Source organism: Triticum dicoccoides, chromosome 7A (assembly GCF_002162155.2).
Source record: "Triticum dicoccoides isolate Atlit2015 ecotype Zavitan chromosome 7A, WEW_v2.0, whole genome shotgun sequence".
In the NCBI taxonomy this organism is placed as follows: Eukaryota; Viridiplantae; Streptophyta; class Magnoliopsida; order Poales; family Poaceae; genus Triticum; species Triticum dicoccoides.
The window spans coordinates 113,395,790-113,407,844 of NC_041392.1; the positions used below are offsets into that span (position 1 = coordinate 113,395,790).

Sequence of the window (12,055 nt, forward strand, 5' to 3'; positions counted from 1 at the left end):
GTAGTAGTAGAGCATATTCACTGACTAACAAACAACCTGGCATTTGACCGGATCCCCAGAAGGCAATGCAGATCGTTAGCGTTGTTACTACACTACACTAGTGTGAGTAGTACAGTACTACTCACTGGCCTTTTTGTCGGCGTGGGGATGAGCCTTGCCCTCTCTCTTTTGTTTTTTGTTTCTCGTCGATCTGCTTTTGAGAATCGAGACCAAGGGAAGGGGGGGAGAAGAAGGGCAAGGCACATGCATCACTTTAATCTGTATATTCGTATGTCTAACCACCTGGTCGACCTGTCTATTACTTGTACTACTACTGGTAGCACATGAGGAGAGGTTAGTGGTACTTGGTACTTGGTAGTTGAGAGAAATGGCCACGAATTGCCGTGACGGTCGAGTCGGACGAAGAAGCTTTCTATTATGCTCAATGTATATAAACCAAGAAAAATTTAAGACTCTTGTTTTTTTTAGGAAAAATCTATGCATGTGTTTTCTGAAGTTCTTTTATTTTCAGGGAAAGGTGCAGACAAGGAAAAAGTTCCTTGGTGATGTCTGAGGACGGGACAATACTGATAAAAATGGTACTATCAAGTCGAGAGATTAACAATTTCCTAAAAGTGACGTTATTATCAGAGTCCTCTAACCTCTGAGACGTAAAAAAAAAACTGTAACAAGAAGCATAAGAGCAGAATGAGGAGAGCATGTGATTTCAGGGTTCAGATCCACATCCATCAGGCAGAATAACATTGCAGTTCGAGAGAATACAACTTCCAACAAAATTTTACAACAATATTCTCTATAGTCCACCAAACCATGTACTTCACTCTTTTAGAACGACAAGATAACTTCAGCCATTTTGATTGTCAGGCTTCAGCTAGCAACAGAGCAGGATAATTCCAGTACAAATTTTGCAAAAGCACCCAACCGAATCGTTCAGGATTTGGGATTAGTTCTCATGCGTTCTGGTATCGATGCAGAAACCTGGGGAGGTTTGGGGTTTAGGACCTGTTTTGCAAAATCATTACCAGCCCGACGTTTCTATTTGTCTCCGCAAGCTGAATTTCTGGTTTTCTGAATTTTCAGGGGCCTAGAGGATTCAGATTCAGAATCAATGTAAGCAGCGAGGTCAATGTGCCTCTTGGAGGCCCTGGAGCATTCAGCAGCAGAAATTTGATTGCTTTCTGGGTGTCCACCTTCAGTACCAGCTGACGGCGGATCCTCCGTACCAAAATCTTGTTCACTTGACATGGCAACAGCTTGGTCAGCGACGAGGGCACCAAAAGGTGTATCCCTCATAACAGATCCTCCATGGTGGCGTAATTGCAGCAGGACATTAACCACATCTTCATCAGTTGGGTCGTAATGAAATATATCACCACCACCAGTGCTCTCTACCGTACCCAGTGCTGGACCCACTGAAGGATTGTGAAACTCTGCATCTATAACTGTTTGGAGCGGTGTGGCGGATACACCATCCCGCATTGTGCATTTCTGTGAGTTACATTCCTTGCAGGTGAGTTCATTGACTGGTGGTGCTGAAGATGATGAAGCTCTGTTATTGACCTGGTTCTGAATAGTTTCAACCATTGTGCACATCTGCTTTGCAAGGACAGGCTGTAGTGCATTAAGGCATGCATCCATTGACGTCTTGTAAAATTCGGCGCACATCTCCTTCATCTTTGCCCTGAACTGAGACATGAAAATCATGACACATTGTTAGAAAAGAGTAGAGACAGCACATTGTTAGAAAACAGTAGATACTCCATATACTCACATCATCATCAGATGGGATAAGTCCGTCGATGAACTGAGCAACTCCATTTGGCAAAGAATGAGACGATGGAGTACATGATGGCTTTTCCATGAAACATGTTTTAGTTATGTCTTTGAACTGAAAAAGGGAAACCCAAAATGAGCACGGTGAGTAAAAAAGGACAAAAAATTCTGAGAAGCATAGAGAAACATGGAAACAGAGAAGAAAAAAAGAGATGGAAAAAGACATACAGAGAGTTTTAACTAACCTTTAGTTGTGCAAAATTTATATTGTCAAACGCGCTGATGGCTTTATCATCCCAAGCTGGTAACCGTGGGATGCAGTTGCGAATCTTTGTTCCTTTTAGATCGAGATAATCAAAGAACATTACCTACACCATGTCCATTACAAAAAGCATATATCAAGGAAAAACATCCACCTTCAAGAAATGATAAGAAATTAAAGAATGCACATAGAAGATTTATGTAAGCGGCAATAACTCACCAAAGGAATCATCAAGCATCCTCCAAGAGAGATAGACTGCTCTTTACCTTTCATGGTTGGCTTGGACAAGGAGATCTGAAACTGTCTGATCTTTTCCACTAACCAGTCTAATGCAAAGCTGCACCAGTCATAGCTGGCGATATCATCAGTCTCAACAATGCCATTGAAGTAGTCTGGGCTCGCACAGGAGTGGCTGGTTGGACACAGGAAGGTTGACAATAAAATGAGCATGAAGATTCTAAGGAACTTCTCATCGGGGAGGTCATCGGACAATAACTTCATCAAGTGTGAAATGCTAGGCCCAGTAGAATGTATTCCGGTGTCTTCAGCAATGACCCTCCTGGCCTCACTTGTTGCTATCTTGTCAATTAACCGGCGACCCAACGGTATGCCAAGAATCTGGTGGACTGTGAAAGGGTTTATCTCAAAGCTGCCAACATTTGGAACATTTACAGTTCGACTGTCACAATCAAACCAGATCGCTAGGCGAACTCCCAAATCCCTTGGCAACTGAGAGCAATTAATATCCAGCATTGTTCCAAATCCGCGAGCCCTGACCAAGTCCCTCTGTCTAGGAGTCAACTTCTTAATGATAGTCCGGATTTTTGGAAGAGATAACTTTGTGGTGATGGCCTGCACGGAGGGGGGGAATTTTCTTTAAGAAAGAAAGAGAGCTTATAGTAAAGAAAAAGAAAAGGCATAACCACCTGGCCTAGGGCTTTCCACTGCACAAAAAATCAAATCTTGTATAATCGTCACTGACTTTAGATCACCGTTGACAAAAAAATGTTCATACGGTTTACATGTTACCTAATCCTAGTTTTTTTAGATGTTGCAGCCAAAGTCTTATTGAAAATGTTTTGACATTGACTGTGTCTAGAATGCCAGCTGCAAGGGGGCCGTACAGAGAAGATAAAATGAATACAATAACGTTCGTTGCACAAAAATGCCATGTATTTTTTTTCGATGCCCAGCCTGATAGGGTCCCCTAGTGGACTTACTGAAGCTGCGTGTGTTCCCAATAAACTCAAATTAGAGATATTTATGTGCCCCAAAAAATAGTGATGGAGGTGAGGAGGCCAAAGTCCTGATTGCTACAATGGCGATGAATGCTGTGTTGGGCATTGAACATGCTAGAGTGGAGAAACTTCATTTGTGCAGGACGTATGTGCGCAGGACAACCATTGTCCAATTTTGAACATACATGACTTCCATGCAAATAATAGCAGAAGACTATAAGAGGTGGAGTCCGGCTGAATGGAAAATTGTGAAGGCTTGCAAATAATAGCAGAAGACTATAAGAGGTGGAGTCCGGCTGCATGGAAAATTGTGAAGGCTTGTTTTGTTCGGTTCCGAAGAAAGAATCAAGGAAGAGATACAAAGAATTCCTATTCCTAAACCTTCACGTGGCCATCAGAAAATGTAGAACAACACCTTCACGTGGACATCAGAAAATGTGGAACAACAACAACTCATAGGGGCAGGCTAGAGTTGAAACCCATAAGATCTCGAAACCAACTCATGGTTCTGGCACATGGATAGCTAACTTCACACACCCCTGTCCATGGCTTGTTCAAATAGCAAGCGATAAAAATAAGTTTAGAGTTAATGTTTCTTTTTCTTCTAGGTAAAGAGAAGAACTGCAAGACTGGCACGAGGATTAAGATGGCGCATGGAGTCCAAGCTTTACTTGTTAGGTTCAGTTAGTAGTAGTAGCAAAATCTTTAAATTAGACATAAGATTGCTTCTTTCCATGTTGGTATGTGAGAGTTCCATATCGGTCAAAACGTGTGGGTCAAGATTAGAAAGTCGGCCGTAAACTATAAACAGCCAAGGTGTGTGCCATGTAAGACATGTTATGTTTGATTAATAGACACCATGTGTTTGTGGGTTAAAGTCCTCTTCTACAGTTCCGGGAAAGCTATGTAAAAATTCCCAAGTTTCAGAATCCATGCATAAGCCTCTCCCGCGGTGTGAGATTACAAGGTGACACTATATGGTCTGTCCATGTTATTCCTTCGATTCGAGGGGTCGGGTGTTGTTTCCTCGGGGATTTGCAAAGACCATTTAAAATCTAGCAACCACTAGTGAGTATGGAGGAGATCAGGAGAGTTCCCGAAAGATTGGGCTAACATTGAATCGAGCCTCTCCTCAAGGTCTGATCCGCATCATAACCAGCAATGGTGGAAACATTATGTATCTTTGTGTCTTTTTCAATCACATCTTTTAAGCACAACGTACACATGTGTTAAGATGGTGCCTTTTGTTTCCATTTTTATTTAACAAAATAAGAAACAGCAAGCTTAGCATTACTTAGAACCTCCCAATTGATCCTACGATGCTAGGTGAATTGTCCCTTTTAGCCTTTGTTTAACCTCAACAATGCGGATGCTATAGGGCTTTGATTAAAAGAAAGGCTTTTTGAGTAATTTAAAGAGAGAAACTAATGTTAGGGAATCAAACCAAGTCCTAGCGAAAAATTTAAAAACTCATCATGATTTTTTGTAGGCAAGGGCGAAAACGGTTGTTCAGTGAAAATCTGGAAAGTTTCCCTCCTAACCATCAGATCTAAAATGGATGGATTCTGCGCACAGCAGCTCCGGCATGAGACTCAGCCAAGGCGCGGAGCTGATTTGGACTTTGCAACAATGGTGAACGGTTGGAAGTGAGATTGGATCACTATTGCAGTATTGCCTCTCAGAGTTGCAGATAATACTTTGTTTGAAATCTGTCCCAGGGAGCCAGCTTCTTCCAATCAATCTGAACCCTCGAGAGCTTCTTGCAATCAATTTCAGTTTCAAGGAAATTAGGGGCTACGACTGCAAGCTCCTGAGTAAAAGAACTTGCAGGTCAGTTTAAAGGCAAATAGAGTCTAATTCCAATGAGGTTTCTTAGGTTCTAATAAAACGGCCGAAGTCTGAACTCTGATGTCATGAATCATGATACACAGTAAAAAAAATCAGATTCATGACACAATTAGCTCACATTGCCGAACTGACTCTACAACAAGTAGCAAACATGGGAGAAATTGAGCAGAGAAATGAACTCTAGGTGCAGATCTCAACTAATTAAAGAAAGCAACTAAGTTAGTTTTCCGCAGAGGGGTTCCTGAGCCGTCTCATGGTCTGCGGCATGTGGGGGCAGGGGCCTGCTGTGGTGTCCCTCGGAAGCAGTCGAGAGAGCGAGCCAGCAAGGGCGTGTGCAGCAAGGAAGATCACATATTGTTTTGAAATCCCCTGCCATGTAGCATTTGCTCGCCAGCCATCGCCGCTTTCAAGAATTGCCATTCTGCGAGTTGGTCGGGCATCAAGACATAGCCCCAAAAGCAGGACTGGAAAGTGGTAGGCTCGAGCTCATTGCTCGGCGTCGCGAGAGCAGGGTCCCTGTTGAGCTCTGGCGGTGATGTGTTTTGACAGGGATTAGAGCGGATCGGAGGCAGGAGATGAAGTTGTACAACCAGATTAAGACATGTGAGGGGGGTTTTGTGAAGGGTTTTAAGTGGCTAAGGGGTATCCCACCTCTTGTGTAATACCGTCATTTTAGATCTGATGGTTAGAAGGGAAAGTTTCCAGACTTTTACTGAACAACAGTTTTCACCCGATACATTGCCTTTTTTGAAAGCCTAGTACATATTTCACAAAAACTTGTGCAGAAAATGGTTTGGTAGCTGTAATGTTTTCATTTGTGTTGGGCTGACCACCTGGCCTAGGGCTTTCCACTGCACAAAAAACGCATAACCCACCTGGCCAAGGGCTTTCCACTGCACAGAAAAGCAAATCCTGTATAATCGTCACTAACTTTAGATCACTGTTGACAAAAAATATTAATATGTTTTCAATTACCTAATCCTAGTTTTTTACAGCCAAAGTTTTATTGAAAATGTTTGACTTTGACTGTGTATAGAATGTCAGCTGCAAGGGGGCTGCAAAGAGTAGACCAAATGAATAAAATAAGGTTCGTTGCACAAAAATGCCATGTATTTCTTTTCGATACCCAACCTGATATAGCGTCCCCTAGTGGACTTACTGAAGCTGTGGGTGCTCCCAGTAAACTCAAAATTAGAGTTATTTATGTGCCAAAAAAATAGTTTAGTGATGGAGGTGAGGAGGCCAAAGTCCTGACTGCTATGATGGCTATGCATGCTGTGTGGTGCATCGAACATGCTAGAGTGAAGAAGACTTCGTTTGTGCATGACGTATACGCAAAGGACAACCAGTTTCCAATTTTGAACATATGTGGCTTCCATGCAAATAGCAGAATACTATAAGAGACAGAATCCAGCTGCATGAAAACTTACGAAGGCTTGATTTTTTCTGTTCCAAAGAAAGAATCAAGGAAGAGATACAAAGAACTCCTATTCCTACACCTTCACGTGGACATTAGAAAATGTGGATCGCTTGTTCAAATAGAAGTGATCAAAATAAGATTAGAGTTATTGCTTATTTTTCTTATAGGTAAAGAGAAGAACTGCAAGACTGACACGAGGTTCTCTCAACTCATTCTCTTTATGCAATTTTGGGTGGAGGCCGCCTATCATGTGAGATTAAGATGGTGCATGGAGCCCAAGCTTTACTTGACAGCTTCATTTAGTAGTAGTAGCGGAATATTTAGATAAGATTGCTTCTTTCCATGTTGGTACGCGAGAATACCATATCGGTCAAAACGTGTATGTCAAGATTAGAAAGTCGGCTGTACACTATAAACAGCAAGGTGTGTACCATGTAAGACAGGTTATATTTGATTAATAGACACCAAGTGTTTTGGGGGTTAAAGTCCTCTTATACAGTTCTGGGAAAGCTATGTAAAAATTCCCAAGTTTCTAGAAGAATCCATGAAAAAGCCTCTACCACGGTGTGAGATTACAAGGTGACACTATATGGTTTGTCCATGTTATTCCTTCGTTTCGAGGGGTCGGTGTGTTGTTTCCTCGGGGATTTGCGAACACCATTTAAAATCTGGCAACTGCTACTTGTTGGTATGTAGGAGAGTGCTGCGACAGATTGGGCTAACCACGGGCTAACAATGAATTGAGCCTCACCTCGAGGTCTGATCTGCATCAAAACCAGCTATGGCGGAAATATTATGTATATTTGTGTATTTTTCAATCACGTCTCTTAAGCACAACATACACATTTGTTAAGATGGTACCTTCTGTTTCAATTTTTTATTCAACAAAATAAGAAACAACAAGCTTAGCATTACTTAGTACCTCCCAGTTGACCTTATGATGTTAGGTGAATTGTCCCTTTTAGCCTTTGTCTAAACTCAACGATGCAGATGCTATAGGGCTTTGATTAAAAAGAAGTCTTTTGAGTATTTTAAAGAAGAGAAAAACTAATGAGAGGACGCAAACTAAGTCCTAGCGAAAAATGTAAAAACACATCATGATTTTTTGAAAGCACAATAGATATTTCCCATTAGCTTGTAAATGGCTGATAGCTGCAGTTTTTCATTCGTGTCATCTGACAAAAACAAGAAGCCTTTCAAAATATGGTGTGTTGAAAGATGCAAACTAATTTTTTTGAGACTTGGTTTGGGAGTGATCAACACCAAGATAATGAATTGGTGTCGTATTGAAAAGTGGGCATGGAAAATTAACCGGTCAAGGGGGCCTCTGGCTTCAGATATTTAGGAATAAATACCTTCCGAACAAGGGGATTGAGATTAATGCAAATGTGAAGCAGACGCAATTTGCAGAAGCTGTTGGGAAAGTCCAACACCTTCTCGGGTTGGGGTCGAGATTTCAGGTTGGCAATGGGCAACTGGCCCAATTTTGGTGGGATGTTTGGATTAGGGACATGCCTCTATGAGAATCATACCCTAGGCTCTTCGCCGTCAGTGATGCCCCAGACGCCAGGGTGGCAGATATGTGGGATGGTAGTTGTTGGAAACCAGGGTTTAGGTGATCTCTAGGCCACATGGAAGCGACGGATTGGCAAAGCCTTAGGCGCGACTTGGAGAGTGTCCATATTAATCAGGACAGGGACGAGGTATCTTCGCGTCTTGAGCTGTCCAGTTTTTTTTTCACGGACTCTCTATACCGAGAGATATTTAAAGCAGTACCTAGGTGGGGCGCGTGTGGGCTGTGGAAGGCTAGGATTCTGGCTAAGGCCAAGATTTTCCTCTAGCAAGTGGCTGGAATCAAATCCCCGGCCGTGACCAAGTTCTTAGGCGACATGGTCCGGGTAATGGAAAGTGTATGTGGTGCGGCAACGATGAGTCGTGCAACCTTATTCTTTTTCGCTGCATCGTGGCTCGATTTATGTGGAGTGTTATTCGGGATGCCACGGGATGCTCGTGGAACCCTGCCGGATTTGCGGACTTTCATCGTCTTATTCAACGTATGGATGGCTCGCAACAAAGCATTGATGGCGGGACACGTTTTTAAACACTCGAGTGATCTTGTGTACAAAAATGTCGTGTTGTTGTAGCTATGGAGACTCTTGGGGCGTTCGCGGGATTGACAGCGTCTTGATCTTTTTATCAGTAGGATTCGCTCAAGGTGCCAAGTCCTTCGAGCCACTTCATGACGAAACCACAATGGCTAGGGAGTAAGCCTCGCACATGCTGGAGGTGGTGTTGAAGGTCCGAGTGTGACCGCTTTGTTCTTCTTCTCGGTATTCGCATGCACTGTGTCACTATGTCTGGCCTGCGGCCTTGTATCGAGACTTTTTTAGCTTCTCTCATACTCGAACTTGCTGTTCACTTGTAAGAGCCTCATCTTAAGGCTGGGCAGTCGCCTCTCTTTTAAATAAAACTTGGTTAGCAAACTTTTGGAAGCTCATTTCATAAGATTTTAAAAGCTCATAAAAATACTTGAAATGCATCAACTTTGTGAAAGTACATCCTTTTTTAAGTGAATCTGAAAATGTTGAAAGCTCGCTACATAATTTCTGAAAAGCATATCCAACAGTAGTTGACTGTTGCATATTTTCTATTTCTTTGTTGTTGAGCATGAAACAGTAGATCTAGACTTTCAGAAACTGGTGTGTGGGAAGATGTGTGAATTTTTGCTCGAAAATGATTAGCAAATATCCAAAAATACGTCTCATATCTTTTTAAAAGCTCTTCCCCCAAAAAAAGTCAATCGCTGCTTTCTTTAAGTATATCTCCAAATTTTGGGAACATCTCGAAACAATTTTCTGAGACTGCAAAATAATCAGAAAAGCGAAGAAAAAAAGGAATAGTACAAAAGTGGTTCCCGAAATTTCACAATTAGCATCCCGTTTCCACCAAGGATTTTTTTAGAAAGAAGGCCCTACCCATTTTAAAAGTGAACGATTAAGAAAAAGCAGCACACAATCATTTGTGTGGCTTCTGTGCTCACTAGTAAAGTAGTAATACGCTTCCCAATCGAACTAAAACCACTTGTTGTTACTCAGCCTAACTCTCCCACCAATGATGAATTCAGTTTATTCATGTATCATGTAAAATTCCACATAAAGTACCCATCATTGTACAAATACAGGAAATGTTTCACATGCAAAAGAATGTTTGCATAAACACCAGTTGAACATGTATATATATTCTAAAGCGATCGTAAACTTATGTCCTAGGGCTGAATAACACACAGAGCATACCTTGCCATGTATCACATCACCTATAGTCTCTCGTGATCTGCTTGAGCGACTATCGGACGCACCAGTAAATCTTAGATGCACCATCTTGTGTTGCGCCCTCTGTTTCAAGAAATAAAGGAGTTCAGGAAACAAGACTATATTAAGTATGTATTATATTCCTGCCATAACGAAGATTCATGGGAATTTTGCCCAAAACATGCATTGTTTGGAATCTGATAACTCATGGGCTGAGATCACCAAACATCTAATTACTCATTAGCAAGTTTTCTAGCTACGGGTCACTGCTCAGGAGAAAGCCAGCCGTTCCTTTCCAACAGCCACATTGAGCTGTCAGATTTCCATTTTAGACATTATGCCGACTTGTGCTGGCTCTCAAAACTGAAACAAAGACAAAAAGAAGAACTTGCCACAAACAGAGGTTTAAATCAACTTTTATAAGAATTCACACCACCTTTCAACAAGTCTGAACTGTACGCCACGAGATTTCAGACAAAATAAACGAAACTGTACTTCAAATTAAATTACGTGAAGTTTCAGAAACTTAGGATGAACTTCCAGAAGAAAAAAACATTTTAGCAAACTTATCATGCTAATTTCCAGCAATGTTTTAGCAGATTTCCAGAGATCCGGGACCCAATTTCTCAATAAAACAGTATGCACCAAAATTCAACAGAACACTTTCAACTTTCCACTAATGCACTTGCAACTTCCTGCTAATGTCAAACACTGGATCCACCAAAAAATCGAGATCTCAACAACCGATTGCCAGATTTCGGTGAAATTAATCGCAGCTTTGTACCAAAAAGAGCAACAAATCGCACGAGAAGTCAGAGGTAATTAAACCCTAGATCTTGCTGTATTTCCTCCTCTTGCGGTGCCAGGGTGGAAACGAGACGGCCCCCTTCGTGACAGGAACAGCGTAGGCGCAAAGCCGCTGCCTCAACGGCTCCCGCTCTCGTCGGAGACGAGCGGCAGCAGCCGGAAAGGTCGATGGCGGAACCAGTGTGTGTTGTGTTTGTGGGTTGGTGAGTGGGGTGGGATCACGGTGTGTACCTAGATCCGGCGCAGCCGGAGCGGTGGCGCCCCGTGAGAGGGGCGGCGCCGGCGGCTGGAGCTGCCGCGGCGGCGTGGTTGGGCGGTGCAGAGGAAAGCAGGTGGAAAACTGGAGATGCGAGCAAGGGAGGTAGATGGGAAATGGAAAGCGTGACACACACAAGTGAAATGGGCCTGAGGGTTTGCCGCTTGGGCTTGATAAATATTTATTATTAATAACAAAATCGAGCATAATATCTTCTTTCTACCCGTAAGTATAAGTACAAAATACTCCACTTTAATGTGTCATGTGTGTTAGAGATATACAGTATATATCTATCTATCTCTATTATTAAAGCCGTGCAAAAAAATCTCTATTATTAAAGGTGTATACATACATCGTTTCATCCTGTGAACCGAACCAACCTCCCGCTTTCGGGTTTTCAAGGCTTTCCTCGCCTCAACCTATCACGACCCCACAGACAGCGCATAAAAAAGCAAACCGAAAAACTCGTCTGAAACATACGGACGTGTCCATCTTTCTCGCTCGAGCGAAAACTACGCACTCCCTCAACCCATATGCATCGTCAGGCAGCCGCATCTTCTCCCATTCCTACCCCTCGCCTCGCATTGTACCCGGTCTTCTATAGGGTTCCAGTCTTACCTATACATCGACTCATGCTCTCTCGCGTATTCACCCATTCTTGCATGCTCTGCATATTCATGTTATACTCGTTGCCATTAATTTAGTGTGTGTGCTAAGGGAGACATATTTTTTTAGTAAATCGAAGCATAATATCAACCAATGTAACGACAATGGAAGTGCCATGAAATTAGAAGACATGCTTTTTGAGGAGGTATTTTGCAAACATATTACCAAAGTTGCGGTGGTAAACCAACAGGGCACATGTGTGGATCAAAGCTTGTGTTGTACGGATAAAGACTCTGGTAACTCGATTGACGCATTTTCAATGTTTAAATATGCATTTACGTAGTCGTAGGACAACCTTGCAATTCTCAAATACCTTTATATATTTGGACTTTCGGTGCATCACTCATAAACACGGATGAGGTAGTTGGACTAGCATTGATACTGATGGCAAAGACACTGCGTCACTTTGATTTGTAAGATTCTAAAAACTAGAGTTAGGAATAATGTGAAATCCTCCTAAAAGGGGAAATCATTTTG

At 42.3% G+C, this 12,055-nt stretch overlaps 1 protein-coding gene across 2 annotated transcripts; it reads right to left on the minus strand.

Annotated features, from left to right (window-relative positions):
* Nucleotides 1–716: 716 nt before the first annotated feature.
* LOC119331760 lies at nt 717–10,974 on the minus strand. 2 transcript variants are annotated; one of them, XM_037604925.1, is made up of 6 exons: nt 10,888–10,974; nt 9,835–9,933; nt 2,255–2,887; nt 2,019–2,141; nt 1,772–1,888; nt 717–1,686 (listed from the first exon to the last, which is right to left on the minus strand). In XM_037604925.1, the coding sequence occupies exons 2-6, from the start codon at nt 9,916–9,918 to the stop codon at nt 1,036–1,038; spliced, it is 1,608 nt and encodes a 535-aa protein (XP_037460822.1). In that variant the 5' UTR covers nt 9,919–9,933; nt 10,888–10,974; the 3' UTR covers nt 717–1,035. The 2 variants fall into 2 exon arrangements, with proteins under 2 accessions (XP_037460822.1, XP_037460823.1); XM_037604926.1 differs by lacking the exon at nt 10,888–10,974 and adding an exon at nt 10,678–10,848.
* Nucleotides 10,975–12,055: the final 1,081 nt, after the last annotated feature.

What these genes read in the sequence shown, in the direction of transcription:
- LOC119331760 (XM_037604925.1), bottom strand. Translation starts at nt 9,918, where the DNA reads ATGGTGCATCTAAGATTTACTGGTGCGTCCGATAGTCGCTCAAGCAGA. An exon ending in GTGATGTGATACATGGCAAG is followed by an intron (nt 2,888 to 9,834) that starts GTATGCTCTGTG and finishes CCCTCCGTGCAG; the next exon opens with GCCATCACCACAAAGTTATC. An exon ending in TTATCCCATCTGATGATGAT is followed by an intron (nt 1,687 to 1,771) that starts GTGAGTATATGG and finishes TTCATGTCTCAG; the next exon opens with TTCAGGGCAAAGATGAAGGA.